The following is a 17174-nucleotide window of genomic DNA, read 5'->3' on the forward strand; positions in this document are numbered from 1 at the left end:
ATTTTTTTTTATTTTTAAATCATTTATTTTATTTTTTTATTTTATTTTTTATTTAATTTTTATTTTCAATTTTTCTATTTTTAAAGCATTTATTTTATTTTTAATTTTTTTTTATTTTATTTTTAAATTTTTTTAAATTTTATTTTTGTTTTTAATTTTTCTATCTTTAAAGCTTTTGGTTTTTTTTGATATTATTTTAAAATTATTTTTTATTTTTAATTTTTCTATTTTGATAGCTTTTATTTTATTTATTATTTATTTTATTTAATTTTTTAATAATTTTTCTATTCTTAAAGCATGTTTTTATTTTTTAAATTTTATTTTTTATTTAATTTTTATTTTTAATTTTTCTATTTTTAAAGCTTTTGGGGTTTTTTTAATATTATTTTTTATTTTTTTAAATTTTTTTATTTTTAAAGCTTTTATTTTTTTAATTTTATTTTTTAATTAATTTTTATTTTTTATTTTTCTTTTTTTAAAGCATTTATTTTATTTTTTAATTTTATTTTTTATTTAATTTTTATTTTCAATTTTTTCTATTTTTAAAGCATTTATTTTATTTTTAAATTTTTTCATTTTATTTTTATTTTTAATTTTTCTATTTTTAAAGCTTTTGGTTTTTTTAATTTTATTTTATGACAGTTTTGCGACCGTCGCGCTTTAGGGCGCTTCATTTCATGGAAATTTTACGACACCTTTTCTGGCACTTCACTTTACAGCACTTTACAGCTTTTATTTTGTTTTTCATTTATTTTTAATTAATTTTTAATTGTAAAATTTTTTTAATTTGAATAACCTTGGCCACGCCCACTGACCACGCCCACTTTGGACACGCCCACTCTGAGCCCCCCCCCAACCCCTCTGCCAAACCCAAACCCCCCCGCGGTCCCCTCTGTCCCCTCCCTTCTGCCCCCTTCACGCTGTCACCCCCCCATTGTCCCCGATTGTCCCCATTGTCCCCTCCTCGTTACCCCCTCCCCATTGTCACCCCCACATTGTCCCTCTGTCCCCCACCATTGTCCCCTCTGTCTGCTCCCCACTGTCACCCCCCATTGTCCCCTCTGTCTGCTCCCCACTGTCACCCCCCATTGTCCCCTCTGTCTGCTCCCCACTGTCACCCCCCATTGTCCCCTCTGTCCCCCCCCGTCCCCTTCCCTGTCCCTTCTGCCTCCTCCCAATTTTCCCCATTGTCCCCTCCACTGTTCCCCCTTCTGTCCCCTCCCCATTGTCACCCGCCCTTGTCCTCTTCCGTGTCCCCCCCATTGTCCCCTCTGTCCCTTCCCCTGTCCCCCCATGTCTCCCCTTTTGGGGGGGGAGGAACACACGACCCCTGCCCCCCCCCAATGTCACAAATTGGGTCCATTCAATACAAAACAGGAAAGTTTTTATTGCTGCTTTTTTTAAAAACACTTAAAAACGCTCCGGGGGCGGGGCAGGACCCCTCCCCAAATGCTGCCCCCCCCAACCCAGGACCCCCCAACTCCCCCTCCCCAAATCATCCTGGAGCAGCCACTCGGTTCCACCCTTTATTTACACTTCTGGAGGAAAATGGGGCTGGGGGTGCCCCCCTTGTCCCCTGAGGGGGGGTCCCACCAACAATGGGGGGGTCCTGGGGTGGGGGGGGGCAGCGCGACCCCTCCCCAGGTGGTGAAAAGGGAGGGGAGGGGGGGTAAGGGAGTGATGGGGACCCCGAGCTTGGGGATTTGCTGGCACCGGTCTGGGGGGTCCTGGGGGGTTCCCCATGGTGGGGAGGGTCCCGAGGGGGGTCCCCGTGGTGGGGGGGGGTCCCCATGGTGTGGGAGGAGTCCCGGGGGGGTCCCACCCCTCAGTCACTGTCCGACCCCACAGCAGAGGAACCTTTCCTTTTCCTCTTGGCCGGTTTGGGTTTGGTGTCCTCCTCCTCCTGCAGGGACATTGAAGGGGGGGTCACACGGGATTTGGGGGGCTCAGAGGGGTCTCGGGGAGGGTGGGGGTCTCACCGAGGCGCTGCTGGAGCCAGACTCCTCCTCGTTGTTGGGGGGCTGTGCAGCATTTTTGCGGCTGCGGGGGCTCGCCAGGGCCGTGGCCTTGCGGCGGCTCTTGGGGGGTTTGCTGGAGGAATCCTCGTATTCCTCGGCCAGGGAGAAGAGATCCGAGAACCTGGGGGGGCACCAGAGGGGCTCAGGGGGGGTCTGGGGTCTTCAGGAAGGGAGGGAGAGGTGTGGGGAGGGGTCTCACTTCATCTTGTGAGCTTCGTCGCAGCTGGCCTGGACGTGCTGCAGCGCCTGCAGGATCGGGGTCTGGCTGAAAACTGGGGGGAAAACGGGGAGGGTCAGGGCAAGGAGGGACCCCAGACCCAAATGGAACAACCCAGGGTGTGGGGAGGGACCCACAGTTGTGCTTGGTGTTGGTGAGGTTGAGCCTGAGGTTGTCCAGGTGCTCCAGGATCTGTTCCAGGGTGAGCTGGGCCAGTTTGCTGCTGGAGCTGCGGAGGCTGCGGGAGAGGAGGGTGGAAAATGGGGTGAGAACCCCAGAAAATGGGGGTGAGAAACTAAAAATGGGGGTGAGAAACTAAAAAATGGGGGTGAGAAACTAAAAAATGGAGATGAAAGCCCAAAAATGGGGGTGACAAACTAAAAATGGGGATGAGGAACTAAAAATGGGGGTGAGAAACTAAAAACGGGGATGAGGAACTAAATAATGGGGATGAGAAACTAAAAATGGGGGTGAGAAACTAAAAACGGGGATGAGGAACTAAATAATGGGGATGAGAAACTAAAAATGGGGGTGAGAAACTAAAAATGGGGATGAGGAACTAAAAATGGGGATGAGGAACTAAAAAATGGGGATGAGAAACTAAAAATGGGGGGTGAGAAACTAAAAATGGGGGTGAGAGCCCAAAAATGGGGGTGAGGAACTAAAAAATGGGGGTGAGAAACTAAAAAATGGGGATGAGGAACTAAAAAGTGGGGAGGAGAGCCCCAAAACTGGTGTGAGACACAAGAAGTGGGGAGCAGCCCCCCAGGACCCCCCGACCTCTGGCGCTTGCGGGGCAGGCTGTTGTTTTTGATCAGCAGGGCCTTGATGTGCTCGCCCAGGAGGTCGTCGTGCCGCAGCCCCCAGTGCCTCAGGATGCTGGTGGTGAACTGGTCCTCGGGGTGGCACGGCCGGCTCAGCACCATCTTCACCATCTCCTCGCTGGGCCTGGCAAAAAACGGGAGTGGGGAAAGGTGGGGGACAGGCCTGGACACCCAGGAGATCACCCTAGGACCCCCAGATCCCCAGGAGATCCCTCAGACCCCCAGGAGATCCCCCCAGACCTCCCCAGACCCCCAGGAGATCCCTCAGACCCCCAGGAGATCCCTCAGATCCCCAGGAGATGCCCCCAGACCCCTCAGACCTCCCCAGAGCCCCAGGAGATCCCCCAAACCCCTCAGGAGACCTCTCAGTGCCCCCCAAATCCCCTCAGTGCCCCCCAAATCCCCTTGATGTCCCCAAATCCTCTCACTGCCCCCCAAATCCCTTCAGTGTCTCTCCCTTAGTGTCCCCAAATCCCCTCAGTGTCCCTTGGAACCCCTCAGTGTCCCCAAATCCTCTCACTGCCCCCCAAATCCCCTCAGTGTCCCCTGGAACCCCAAATCCCTTCAGTGTCTCTCCCTCAGTGTCCCCCAAATCCCCTAGGTGTCCCCAAATCCCCTCAGTGCCCCCCAAATTCCCTCAGTGTCCCCCAAATCCCTTCAGTGTCTCTCCCTTAGTGTCCCCAAATCCCCTCAGTGCCCCCCAAATCCTCTCACTGCCCCCCAAATCCCCTCAGTGCCCCCCAAATCCCCTTGATGTCCCCTAATCCTCTCACTGCCCCCAAATCCCTTCAGTGTCTCTCCCTTAGTGTCCCCAAATCCCCTCAGTGTCCCTTGGAACCCCTCAGTGTCCCCAAATCCCCTCGGTGTCCCCCCCCCAGGACTCCAGGCATGTCCCCCCTCCCTTGGGGACACTCTGGGGGTCCCCCCTGTCCCCCCCAGACTCACTTTTCCCTGCGGAGCTGCAGCAGGAGGCAGGACAGGGCCTCGGGGTGCTCTGCCGGGGGAAGGAGGGTGGCAATGTCCCCAAAACGTGTCTCCAAAAAATGTCCCCTATGGGAATGTCCCCCCACGGGAATGACCCCTGGGAATGTCCCCAGGGTGTCCCTGGGAATGTCCTTGGGATGTCCCCAAGATGTCCCCCTGGGGGCGTCCCCCAGGATGTCCCCAAAAGATGTCCCCAGGAATTTTCCCCCTGGGAATGTCCACAGGAATGTCCCCAGAAAATGCCCCCCATGGGAATGACACCTGGGAATGACACCTGGGAATGTCACCCCAGGATGTCCCCCATGGCAATGTCCCCCCTGGCAATGTCCCCAGGGTGTCCCCAGGGTGTCCCCAGCTCACCCTTGTACTTGAGGAGCTGCAGGATGGGGATGATGGTCTCCAGGGGGAGGTTATGGGACAGCAAATGTCCCCAGCACTGTTCCCCATGGCAATGTCCCCCCTGGGAATGTCCCCAGCTGTCCCCAGGGTGTCCCCAGGGTGTCCCCAGCTCACCCTTGTACTTGAGGTGCTGCAGGATGGGGATGATGGTCTCCAGGGGGATGTTGTGGGCCAGGAAGAGCTGCCAGGTGCAGTACTGCTCAAAGGTCTCCCAGTCCAGGCTCTGAACTGGGGACGGGACAGGGGGACAGGGGGGACAGACGGACAGAGGGACGGAGGGACAGGGGGACAGAGGGACAGCAGGGATGGATAAAAGGGACAATGGGATAATGGGGACAATGGGGGTAATAGGGATGGAAAAGGGTGACAATGGGATAGAAAACAGGGACAGTGGGATAATGGGGATAATGGGGTTGGATAATGGGGACAACAGGATAATGGGAATGGGTAACAGGGACAGTAGGACAATGGGGATGGATAATGGGCACAATTAACCCCATTAAAATGGGGTTAACAGGAATAATGGGGACAGTGGGATAATGGGGATGGATAATGGGGACAATGGGATAATGGGGACAATGGGGTTAACAGGGATCTGTGTCAGCGCCTTCCCCAGCTCTGGGGACCCCAAAACCTGCCCAGGGTCCCCCCACCCCTCCGGGCCCCGGGAATGGGGACAGAGCCCTGTCCTGGGCTGTGGGGGCAGGGTTAACGAGGCTCCCTAATTAACAGGCTTATCCCAAAAAGCTGGATTTGCTCTGGAACACTGAGGGACCCCACAGAGAGGCTGTGGAGCCGATTTTGGGATTTTGCCCGTGGCCTGCCTGGCACCCCTGGGGGCACAGGGATAAATCCCACAATAGGCCCGGGGCAGCGACCCTGCAGTGCCAGCAGGGAATTCAGGGATCTCCCTCTGGAAAGGGCCAAGCCTGGGTGTGGGGTGGGATCTGGGGGCTGCCTGGGACCTCCTCATTCCCATTCCCATTCCCAATCCCTTTCCCGCTCCCATTCCCAGTCCCATCCCCAATCCCACTCCCATTCCCATTCCATTCCCATTCCCAATCCCTTTCCTGTTCCCATTCCCATTCCTGTTCCCAATCCCACTCCCATTCCCATTCTCATTCCCGTTCCTCTTCCCATCCCCATTCCCATTCCCGTTCCAAATCCTTTCCTGTTCCCATTCCCATTCCTGTTCCCATTTCCCATTCCCTTTCCCAATCCCATTCTGAATCCCAATTCCACTCCCAATCCCATTCCCATTCCAAATTCATTCCCATTCCCTCTCCCATTTCCCAATCCCATTCCCATTCCCACTCCCACTCTCATTCCCATTCCCACTCCCAATCTCATTCCCAATCCCACTTCCTCTCTCCCATTCCCGTTCCTGTTTTCCCATTCCCATTCCCAATCTCATTCCCTCTCCCATTTCCCATTTCCCACTCCCACTCACTGAGGATGTTGAGCACGGAATCCTTGCGGAACATGACGAGGTTTCCCATCATCACGTGGCACACGAGCTCCTGGAGCTGGGATGGGACAGGGAATGGGGTCAGGGGGCTTTGAGGACCCTCCCCAAATGGGATCCAGGGGGAGCAGTGCCAGCTCCATCCCTGGGATCCCTGGGGTTCTGGGCACATCCAGACCCTGCTCCAGACCCACGACCCCGGGAATTCGGGCACCCCCAGACCCTGCACAACCCCGGGGCTCCGGGCACATCCAGACCCCGCCATTCCAGGGGTACCCCCCAGAATTTTTGGGTTCTCACAGCAAATTCCAGGCCAGGCAGAGGCAGCGAGATCCCCCCCGGGCAAAGGGGCTCATTAGGGGTAATTAGCACTGATTGCCCAGGAGATCCTTTGGGATCGACCTTTGGACGAGGGGATTTAGGCGAGGATTGAGGCCATGGGTGGCTCATTTTGGGGTTAAATTCCCAAGGAAAGGGGCCGGGAAGGATTCCCCTCACCTGGAAGGAGTCAATGACAGCCACGATCATGTTCAGCAGCTCCCCACTCCTCAGGGTCTCATCTGGAAACTGGGAATGCACAAAATCCAAACTGGGAATGCACAAAATCCAAACTGGGAATGCACAAAATCCAAAATCCGGGCAGAGACAGCAAGGAGAGCCCTCCCAAAATCCCAAAAATCCCAGGTGGGAAAAGCTCCAGCGGGGGGCGGCCGTCAGCCAGGGCTCTGGAATTCCCGGAATTCCCGTTTTTTTTCCCTTTTCCTGGCTCTGCTCCCTGCTCCAGGGCCCCGCAGGAAACACAAAATCAATCAGGGCATGGCAGCGCCGAGGGAGAGGGATGGGATCTGGGGTGGATCCTGGATTTGGGATCAGCACAGGGAACAATGGGATCCTGCCCTGGGATAGATCTGGATTTGGGATCAGTGTGGGGAACACTGGGAGCTTGCTCTGAGATTTGGGATCAGTGTGGGGAACAGCGTGAGCCTGCTCTGGGATGGATCCTGGATTTGGGATCAGCATGGGGAACAATGGGACCCGCACTGGGATGGATCCTGGGATTTGGGGTCAGCTGAGCTGCTCCAGCTGATCCAGGCAGGAAGGAGGAGCAGGCCCAGCTCCCTCCTCCGGGGAAGGCACAGCGAGAATTTTGGGGGATTCTCTGAATTTAGAGAGAATTTTTGGGGATTCTCTGCTGCAGCACAGCTGGGATGGGACCTGGGGCACACCTGGGATGGGATTTTGGGCACCCCTGGGATGGGATTTTGGGCATCCCTGGGATGGGATTTTGGGCACACCAGGAACAGGATTTGGGGCACACCTGGAGCGGGATTTGGGCACACCTGGGACAGGATCTGGGGCACACTTGGAGCAGGACCTGGGGCACCCCTGGCACTCGGGGCACCCCTGGGATGGGGTTTTGGGCACCCCTGGCACTCGGGGCACCCCTGGGATGGGATTTTGGGCACCCCTGGCACTCAGGGCACCCCTGGGATGGGATTTTGGGCACCCCTGGCACTCAGGGCACCCCTGGGATGGGGTTTTGGGCAGCCCTGGCACTCGGGGCACCCCTGGGATGGGGTTTTGGGCAGCCCTGGGCAGGTGAGGGCTCACCTCGGTGTAGATGGAGGGCGTGAGGAAGCAGAGCAGGCGCACGTCGTCCTCCTGGCACGCCTTCATGTCCATCATCAGGCACGTGTGCAGCTCCCCCAGCTGCGTGGCCTGGGCGAACGACTCGTAGAGCCCCATCCTGCCCAGCGCCGCCTTGCTGGGGACACAGCACACCTGGCACCTGCTACACACCTGGAACCTGCCACACCTGGCACAGCTGGCACACACCTGGCACACCTGGCACACTCATAGAGCCCCATCCTGCCCAGCGCCGCCTTGCTGGGGACACAGCACACCTGGCACCTGGTACACACCTGGCATGGCTGACACAACTAACACACACCTGGCACCTGGCATGGCTGATACACTGCTGGCACACACCTGGCACCGCTGGGACACAGCTGACACAACTAACACACACCTGGCACACACCTGGCACAGCTGGCACACACCTGGCACACACCTGGCCCACGCCGCCACGAGGGATAGGGACAGGCACAGGCAGGGGAGTGGCACAGGTAAGAGGGCGGAGCCCAGGTGAGGGGGAGGAGTCACAGGAGAGAGGGAGGAGTCAGAGCAGGGCACGGCCCATCTGAAGGGACAGAGTTGAGCAGGGTGGGGCCCAACTGAGGGGGCGGGGTCAGCGCAGGGTGTGGCCCATCTGAGGGGGCAGGGTCAGCACAGGGTGTGGCCCATCTGAGGGGGCGGGGTCAGCACAGGGCGGGGCCCATCTGAGGGGGCGGGGTCAGCACAGGGTGTGGCCCATCTGAGGGGGCGGGGTCAGTGCAGGGTGTGGCCCATCTGAGGGGGCGGGGTCAGCACAGGGCAGGGCCCATCTGAGGGGGCGGGGTCAGCGCGGGGCGGGGCCTCACCTGGCCCGCAGGTAGTAGAGCAGGTGGTAGCCGATCTTGGGCTGTTTCTGGTAGAGCTCGGAGAGCAGGTCCAGCAGCAGCGAGAAGCCGCTGTTGTCCTCCTGCATCTGGCACAGGTTCCTTGGGAACAGCGGGAACGTCGCCGGGATAGCGGGGACCAAAAACCCCAAAAAAACCCCAAAATCCCCGGATTTCCCGCTGGGAATGGGATGGGAAACTCCCTGGGGTGTTTGGGATGAGGAGGGAGGCCGGGAATTCCCGGGGGTTTGGGAAGGGACCTACCGGAATATCAGGTACAGGGGCTTCCCCACGGACTCCTCCAGGGACCTGGGGACAGACGGACGCGCTGAGCTCCCGGGAATGGCACCCGGGATCCTGGGAATGGCACGGGAACAGCCCCGGGGAACAGCCCTGGATCCCTCTGAGTTTTCCCAGGAATGACAAAGGAGCAGCTCTGGACCCCCCCTTGGTTTTCCCAGGAATGGGAACAGCCCTGGATCCCATTGGGAGCACAGGAACAGCCCTGAGGAACAGCCCTGGATCCCTCTGAGTTTTCCCGGGAATGAGAACAGGAACAGCCCTGGGGAAGAGCCCTGGATCCCTCTGAGTTTTCCCAGGAATGGCACAAGAACAGCCCTGGATCCCTCTGAGTTTTCCCAGGAATGGCACAAGAACAGCCCTGGATCCCTCTGGATTTTCCCGGGAATGGGAACAGCCCTGGATCCCGTTGGGAGCACAGGAACAGCCCTGGATCCCTCTGGGTTTTCCCAGGAATAGGAAGAGCCCTCTGAGTTTCCCAGGAATGGCACAGGAACAGCCCTGGATCATTCTGGCTGCTCAGCCCTCCAGGATTCCCCAGGATTGGGAACAGCCCTCTGGATCTTCCCAGGAAATGGGACAGGAACAGCCCTGGATCCCCCTCTGGGTTTTCCCAGGAATGGGAGAGGAACAGTCCTGATCTCCCTTGGTGTTCCCAGGAATAGGAACAGCCCTGGATCCCACTCAGTTTTTCTAGGAATGGCACAGGAACAGCCCTGGGGAACAGCCCTGGATCCCTCTGGGTTTTCCAGGCATGGGAACAGCCCTGGATCCCGTTGGGAGCACAGGAACAGCCCTGGATCCCCCTCTGGGTTTTCCCAGGAATGGGAACAGCCCTGGATCCCCCTCTGGGTTTTCCCAGCCCTTACTCCTCCGTGATCTCCTCCGGCAGCACCTCCCCACGGAAATGAGCCTTGAACAGCTCCTGCAGGCACGAGGCGAGCACTGAGAGCTGCTCCGAGTCAAAATCCTCCTGGAAAGGGAGGGAGGGAGCTCAGGGCCTGCCTGGCACGGGGCAGGGACAGGGGAATGGATCCTGGCACAGGGAAAGGGCACAGGAATGGATCCTGGCACAGGGCAGGGGCACAGGAATGGATCCTGGCACAGGGAAAGGGCACAGGAACGGATCCTGGCACAGGGAAGGGGCACAGGAACTGATCCTGGCACAGGGCAGGGGCACAGGAATGGATCCTGGCACAGGGAAAGGGCACAGGAATGGATCCTGGCACAGGGAAAGGGCACAGGAACGGATCCTGGCACAGGGAAAGGGCACAGGAACGGATCCTGGCACAGGGAAAGGGCACAGGAATGGATCCTGGCACAGGGAAAGGGCACAGGAATGGATCCTGGCACAGGGAAAGGGCACAGGGAAAGGGCACAGGAATGGATCCTGGCACAGGGAAAGGGCACAGGAATGGATCCTGGCACAGGGAAAGGGCACAGGAATGGATCCTGGCACAGGGCAGGGACACAGGAATGGATCCCAGGCTGCTCCGGAGGGGTTCCAGCACCAGGGATCCCAAATCACTGCTGGGACAGATCCTGGATTCCACACAGGATGGACCCCAGATCCCACCCATGATGGATCCCAGCTCCCACCCAAAATGGATCCCGGATCTCCCCAAAATGGATCCCAGATCCCACCCAAAATGGATCCCGGATCCCGCCCCAAATGGATCCCAGCTCCCACCCAAAATGGATCCCGGATCTCCCCAAAATGGATCCCAGATCCCAGCCCTGTTACCTCCAGGACCTGATCCACGATCTCCTGCATGACCTCGCACTGCGCCTCCGTGTCACTGCAGCAGCACAGGGACAGAAACCCGTTACTGGGAGCACTGGGAGAGGCACTGGGAGCACTGGGAAGGGAACTGGGAGGAGCACTGGGAACATTGGGAGCACTGGGAGGGGCACTGGGAACACTGGGAGCACTGGAAGGGGCACTGGGAGCACTGGGAGCACTGGGAGGGGCACTGGGAGCACTGGGAGCACTGGGAGGGGCACTGGGAGCACTGGGAGCACTGGGAGCACTGGGAGCACTGGGAACACTGGGAACACTGGGAGGGGCACTGGGAGGGGCCACTCGGGGCTGGGTCTGGGGGAGGCCCAGGTGTGCAGATTCCGGGGGTGGGGGGGGATGAATTCCAGGATTTTAAGGGCACTCAGAGCCAGAAATTCCATGGAATCTCTGGGCTGGGAATGGGAATGGTTGGGAATGGGAATGGGCTGGGAATGTCCCCACCTGCCCTTCTGCAGCTGCAGCACTTTGTCCCTCAGGGACTCGTCCAGCTGCTCCAGGAAGGGGGTGATGTCCACGGGCTCCTCCACGATGGATTCCTTGATGGGATGGAACCTGAACTCCCTCTTCTTGCCTGGAACCAGGAATTCCCTGGGATTCTCCTCCTTCCCAGCAATCCCTGTCCTGGACCCTCCTGCCCTGGAGCCAGGGCTGGGAATGTCCGGGATTGTGATCCCTGCTCAGTCCCCATCCCAAACCTGACCCTCCTAGGAGGCAAAATTTGGGATTTGGGGTTCCCCATTCCCAAACCTGACCCTCCTAGGAGGCAAAATTTGGGATTGGGGTTCCCCATTCCCAATCCTGACCCTTCAACATTCCCAGGGCATCTCCAAGGAGGCAAAATTTGGGATTTGGGGTTCCCCATTCCCAAACCTGACCCTCCAAGGGGGCAAAATTTGGGATTTGGGGTTCCCCATTCCCAAACCTGACCCTCCAAGGAGGCAAAATTTGGGACTGGCGTTCCCCATTCCCAAACCTGACCCTCCAAGGAGGCAAAATTTGGGATTGATTGGGATCCTGAGGCTCCCAGGCCACGTCCTCTGCCCCAAAACCCCCGGCAGGGCAGGAATTCTACAAGGATCCAACCAGGGAGGCTGGGAATGGCTCCAGAGGGGATTTGGGTGAGACCATTTGGGATGTGAGGCTGGAAAAATGCTCTGAACTCCTGGGAACAGCCCAGGAAAGGGAACAAACGTGGTGGGCACGGATCCGGAACAGTGGATTTGGGAATCAGCTCCTGGGATTTGGGAATCAGCTCCTGCAGAGGAAATCTGGGATTTTCCAGCAGGATCAGCTCTTGATTTTTGGGAATCAGCTCCTGATTTTTGGGAATCAGCTCCTGATTTTTGGGAATCAGCTCCTGATTTTTGGGAATCAGCTCCTGGGATTTGGGAATCAACTCCTGCGGTGGAAATCTGGGATTTTCCAGCAGGATCAGCTCTTGATTTTTGGGAATCAGCTCCTGCAGAGCCTCCCAGCAGAGGAAATCTGGGATTTCCCAGCAGGATCAGCTCCTGGGATTTGGGAATCTGCTCCTGGGATTTGGGAATCAGCTCCTGCAGGAGGAAATCTGGGATTTCCCAGCTCCTGCTCCTGATTTTTAGGAATCAGCTCCTGCAGAACCTCCCTGCCAAGGAAATCTGGGAATCTCCACCAGGATCAGCTCCTGGGATTTGGGAATCTGGGATCTCCACCAGGATCAGCTCCTGGGATTTGGGAATCTGGGATCTCCCAGTGGGATCAGCTCCTGGGATTTGGGAATCTGGGATTTCCAGTGGGATCAGCTCCTGGGATTTGGGAATCAGCTCCTGGGATTTGGGAATCTGGGAATCTCCACCAGGATCAGCTCCTGGGATTTGGGAATCTGGGATCTCCCAGTGGGATCAGCTCCTGGGATTTGGGAATCTGGGATCTCCCAGTGGGATCAGCTCCTGGGATTTGGGAATCTGGGATCTCCACCGGGATCAGCTCCTGGGATTTGGGAATCTGGGATTTCCACTGGGATCAGCTCCTGGGATTTGGGAATCTGGGATTTCCAGTGGGATCAGCTCCTGGGATTTGGGAATCAGCTCCTGGGATTTGGGAATCTGGGATCTCCAGTGGGATCAGCTCCTGTCCAGGAGGTTTCTGAGGGAATTCTGGGGCCCTGTGGGTGTCCCTGGGGAAGCCCAGGGGCTCCCTGACCTCCTTTGCTGCTCAGCTCCTCCTCATCGTCGCTGAAGGCGGCCTCGGCGTTGTCATAGCAACCGTCATCCTTCTCCAGGTGATTCTCCATCTCCATGGCAACGGGCTCCTCGATTTTCACTGGCACCAAGGAGGGAGCCCAAAAATCCCAATTTAACTCCCAAAAATCCCAATTTAATTCCCAAAAAATCCCAATTTATTTCCCCAATTTAATTCCCCAAAATCCCAATTTAATTCCCTCAAAATCCCCATTTAATTCCCCCAAAATCCCCATTTAATTCTCCCAAAATCCCCATTTAATTCCCCAAAAAAATCCCAATTTAATTCCCCAATTTAACTCCCCAAAATCCCAATTTAATTAATTCCCCCAAATCCCTATTTAAGTACCCCAAAATCCCAATTTAATCCCCCAAAAATCCCAATTTAATCCCCCAAAAATCCCAATTTAATTCCCAAAAAATCCCAATTTATTTCCCCAATTTAATTCCCCAAAAATCCCAATTTAATCCCCCAAAAATCCCAATTTAATCCCCCAAAAATCCCAATTTAATTCCCCAATTTAACTCCCCAAAATCCCAATTTAATTCCCCAATTTAATTCCCCAAAATCCCAATTTAATTCCCCAATTTAATTCCCCAAAAAATCCCAATTTAATCCCCCAAAATCTCAATTTATTTCCCCAAAATTCCCAAGTAAATTCCCCCAAAATCCCAATTTAATTCCCAGAATTCCCAGTTTAATTCCCCACCTTCCATGGGGGGTGAGGGGGAGCTGCAGAATTCCGGGAATTTCTCCCTGAGCATTGCCCGGAGCTCCTTGTCCAGTTTGGGGTTGTCAAAGAGCGGGGCCAGGTGCCTGTGAGGGAAAATTTGGGAAAACTCCACCTAAATTTGGGATCAGCCAGAGCTGGGATGGGGCCTCATCCCACTGGGAATGGGAAGTGGGGTTGGAATTCCTGGGAAATCCCAATTCCCTCTTTTCCCCAATCCCTTTTCCCTCATGGTTTTTGGGATCCCCTCACCTGTGCCACCAGAACATGGGAATGGGAAAAGGGGAAATTTTCCTGGAAAATCCCAATTCCCTTTGTTCTCCCATCCCTTTTCCCTCACTTGTGCCACCAGAAAATAGGAATGGGAAAAGGGGCTGGAATTCCTGGGAAATCCCAATTTCCTCACCCCCCATGGTCTTTGGGATCCCCTCCTGTGCCACCAGAACATGGGAATGGGAGAAGGGGAAATTTTCCTGGAAAATCCCGATTCCCTCTTTTCCCTCATGGCCATTGGGATCCCCTCACCTGAACATGGGAATGGGAAAAGGGGCTGGAAAATTGGGCTGAGAAATCCCAATTCCCTCTTTTCCCCCGTCCCTTTTTCCCTCATGGTTTTTGGGATTCCCTCACCTGTGCCACCAGAACATGGGAATGGGAAAAGGGGAAATTTTCCTGGGAAATCCCAATTCCCTCTTTTCCCTCATGGTCCTTGGGATCCCCTCCCGTGCCACCAGAACATGGGAGAGGGAAAAGGGCCTGGAATTCCTGAAAAATCCCAATTTCCTTGTCCCTCCCATCCCTTTTCCCTCACCTGTCCCACCAGAAAATAGGAATGGGAAAAGGGGCTGGAATTCCTGAAAAATCCCAATTTTCTCACCCCCCATGGTCTTTAGGATCCCCTCCTGTGCCACCAGAACATGGGAATGGGAGAAGGGGAAATTTTCCTGGAAAATCCCAATTCCCTCTTTTCCCTCATGGCCATTGGGATCCCCTCACCTGAACATGGGAATGGGAAAAGGGCCTGGAAAATTGGGCTGAGAAATCCCAATTCCCTCTTTTCCCCCGTCCCTTTTTCCCTCATTATCTTTGGGATCCCCTCACCTGTGCCAGAAAATGGGAATGGGAAAAGGGGTTGGAATTCCTGGGAAATCCCAATTCCCTCTTTTCCCTCATGGTCCTTGGGATCCCCTCCCGTGCCACCAGAACATGGGAGAGGGAAAAGGGCCTGGAATTCCTGGAAAATCCCAATTTCCTTGTCCCTCCCATCCCTTTTCCCTCACCTGTGCCACCAGAACATGGGAATGGGAAAAAGGGGTCGGAATTCCTGAAAAATCCCAATTCCCTCTTTCCCCCACCCCTCTTTTCCCTCCTGGATCAGCCCCCAGTCCAACCCTGGCTGATCCCAAATTTTCCTGGATAACTCCAGAGCTCCAAGACAGGCCCAGGGTGGGGAGCAGCTGTGGAAATTCAGGAAAAAAACGGGAAAAATCTGGGAATTCTTACGCCAGGACTCGCTTCTCCACGATGTGGGTGAGGGAGTTGAACACTCCCTGCCGGACGTGGGCTTCCAGAGGGGGGTAAAAATTGGGAATGATCTGGAAAAGATCAGGGATGGAGAGAGGAATGTTAGGGAAAAAAAATCCCTGCCAAGAGTGGGGAATCCCAGCCTCAGGAATTGGGACATTCCAGAACTTTCTCCTCAGTTCTGCTGCCAGGAATTTGGGATGGGAGGGAGGGAGGGAGCTCCAGGAATGTTCTGGATTCTTCCCACCAAGTGCTGGGGATAATTTGGGATAAAGGAGAAAATCCCTCCTCAATTTGGGATAAAGGAGAAAATCCCTCCTCAATTTGGGATAAAGGAGAAAATCCCTCTTTAATTTGGGATAAAGGAAAAAATCCCTCCTCAATTTGGGATAAAGGAGAAAATCCCTCTTTAATTTGGGGTAAAGGAGAAAATCCCTCTTTAATTCCCAATTCCTGGAAGCAGCAGCTTCCCTGGTCTGGGATCATTCTGGATCATTCCCTGATGCTCTGATCCCTCCCTGGATCAGGAATTCCATCATTAATTTGGGGTAAAGAAGAAAATCCCTCTTTAATTTGGGATAAAGGAGAAAATCCCTCCTCAATTTGGGACAAAGGAGAAAATCCCTCTTTAATTTGGGATAAAGGAGAAAATCCCTCCTCAATTTGGGATAAAGGAGAAAATCCCTCTTTAATTTGGGATAAAGGACAAAATCCCTCTTTAATTTGGGATAAAGGACAAAATCCCTCTTTAATTCCCAATTCCTGGAACCAGCAGCTTCCCTGGTCTGGGATCATTCTGGATCATTCCCTGATGCTCTGATCCCTCCCTGGATCAGGAATTCCATCATTAATTTGGGATAAAGGAGAAAATCCCTCTTTAATTTGGGATAAAGGAGAAAATCCCTCCTCAATTTGGGGTAAAGGAGAAAATCCCTCCTCAATTTGGGGTAAAGGAGAAAATCTCTCTTTAATTTGGATAAAGGAGAAAATCCCTCTTTAATTTGGGGTAAAGGAGAAAATCCCTCTTTAATTTGGGATAAAGCAGAAAATCCCTCTTTAATTTGGGGTAAAGGAGAAAATCCCTCTTTAATTTGGGATAAAGAAGAAAATCCCTCCTTAATTTGGGATAAAGGAGAAAATCCCTCTTTAATTTGGGATAAAGGAGAAAATCCCTCTTTAATTTGGGGTAAAGGAGAAAATCCCTCTTTAATTCCCAATTCCTGGAACCAGCAGCTTCCCTGGTCTGGGATCATTCTGGATCATTCTGGATCATTCCCTGATGCTCTGATCCCTCCCTGGATCAGGAATTCCATCATTAATTTGGGATAAAGGAGAAAATCCCTCTTTAATTTGGGGTAAAGGAGAAAATCCCTCCTCAATTTGGGACAAAGGAGAAAATCCCTCTTTAATTTGGGATTTTTTGGGGGATTTTTTTGGGGGGGGATTTTTGGGTGGATTTTTTTTTGGGGGGGGAATTTTTTAAAATTTTTTTGGGGGGGGGGATTTTTTTCGGGATTTTTTGGGATCTTTTTGGGGGGGATTTTTTTTGGGGGGGATTTGTGGAGCCCGGCAGTTCCCTCCCAGTTCTCCCCACCCCTGGAATCCCCTGGAGATTTTTTTTTTTTTTTTTGAGATTTTTTTGGGGGATTTTTAAAGAGATTTTTTTGGGGGATTTTTAAAGAGATTTTTTTGGGGGATTTTTTTTTTTTTTTGGGATTTGTGGAGCCTGGAATTCCCGGTTGCAGGAGGATTCCTCACCCTGCACATGAAGTCCAGCAGCGTGGCCGTGATGGCCGGGTGGGGTTTCATGGAGTGGTGCATGACCAGGATGGCAGGTTCTGGGGGAGACAGGGGGTCAGAGACCCCAAAAACCCCAAATCCCCGCTCCCGGACCCCAAAAACCCCAAATCCCTGCTCCCGGACCCCAAAATCATCAAATCCCTGCTCCTGGACCCCAAAATCCCCAAATCCCTGCTCCTGGACCCCAAAATCATCAAATCCCTGCTCCTGGAACCCAAAATCCCCAAATCCCTGCTCCTGGACCCCAAAAACCCCAAATCCCTGCTCCTGGACCCCAAAATCCCCAAATCCCTGCTCCTGGACCCCAAAATCATCAAATCCCTGCTCCTGGAACCCAAAATCCCCAAATCCCTGCTCCTGGAACCCAAAAACCCCAAATCCCTGCTCCCAGACC

General features: G+C 53.7%; 1 protein-coding gene across 1 annotated transcript in view; it reads right to left on the reverse strand.

The window, feature by feature from the left end:
- Positions 1–1367: 1367 nt before the first annotated feature.
- Positions 1368–17174, reverse strand: part of INTS3 (integrator complex subunit 3) — a 37932-nt gene continuing 22125 nt past the window's right edge. Inside the window, exons 12-30 of the mRNA XM_077192024.1 lie at positions 16739–16818; positions 14960–15051; positions 13436–13542; positions 12688–12807; positions 10948–11077; positions 10450–10504; positions 9575–9678; positions 8670–8714; positions 8388–8507; positions 7519–7672; positions 6406–6474; positions 5893–5968; positions 4557–4670; positions 4005–4053; positions 3016–3183; positions 2373–2473; positions 2218–2290; positions 1980–2139; positions 1368–1903 (exon numbers count right to left, since the gene is read on the reverse strand). Coding sequence (XP_077048139.1) covers positions 1826–1903; positions 1980–2139; positions 2218–2290; positions 2373–2473; positions 3016–3183; positions 4005–4053; positions 4557–4670; positions 5893–5968; positions 6406–6474; positions 7519–7672; positions 8388–8507; positions 8670–8714; positions 9575–9678; positions 10450–10504; positions 10948–11077; positions 12688–12807; positions 13436–13542; positions 14960–15051; positions 16739–16818 — 1895 coding nt within the window. The 3' untranslated portion in view covers positions 1368–1825. The remainder of the gene's footprint in view (positions 1904–1979; positions 2140–2217; positions 2291–2372; positions 2474–3015; positions 3184–4004; positions 4054–4556; positions 4671–5892; positions 5969–6405; positions 6475–7518; positions 7673–8387; positions 8508–8669; positions 8715–9574; positions 9679–10449; positions 10505–10947; positions 11078–12687; positions 12808–13435; positions 13543–14959; positions 15052–16738; positions 16819–17174) is intronic.

This window comes from Agelaius phoeniceus, chromosome 31 (genome assembly GCF_051311805.1).
Source record: "Agelaius phoeniceus isolate bAgePho1 chromosome 31, bAgePho1.hap1, whole genome shotgun sequence".
Classification (NCBI taxonomy): Eukaryota; Metazoa; Chordata; class Aves; order Passeriformes; family Icteridae; genus Agelaius; species Agelaius phoeniceus.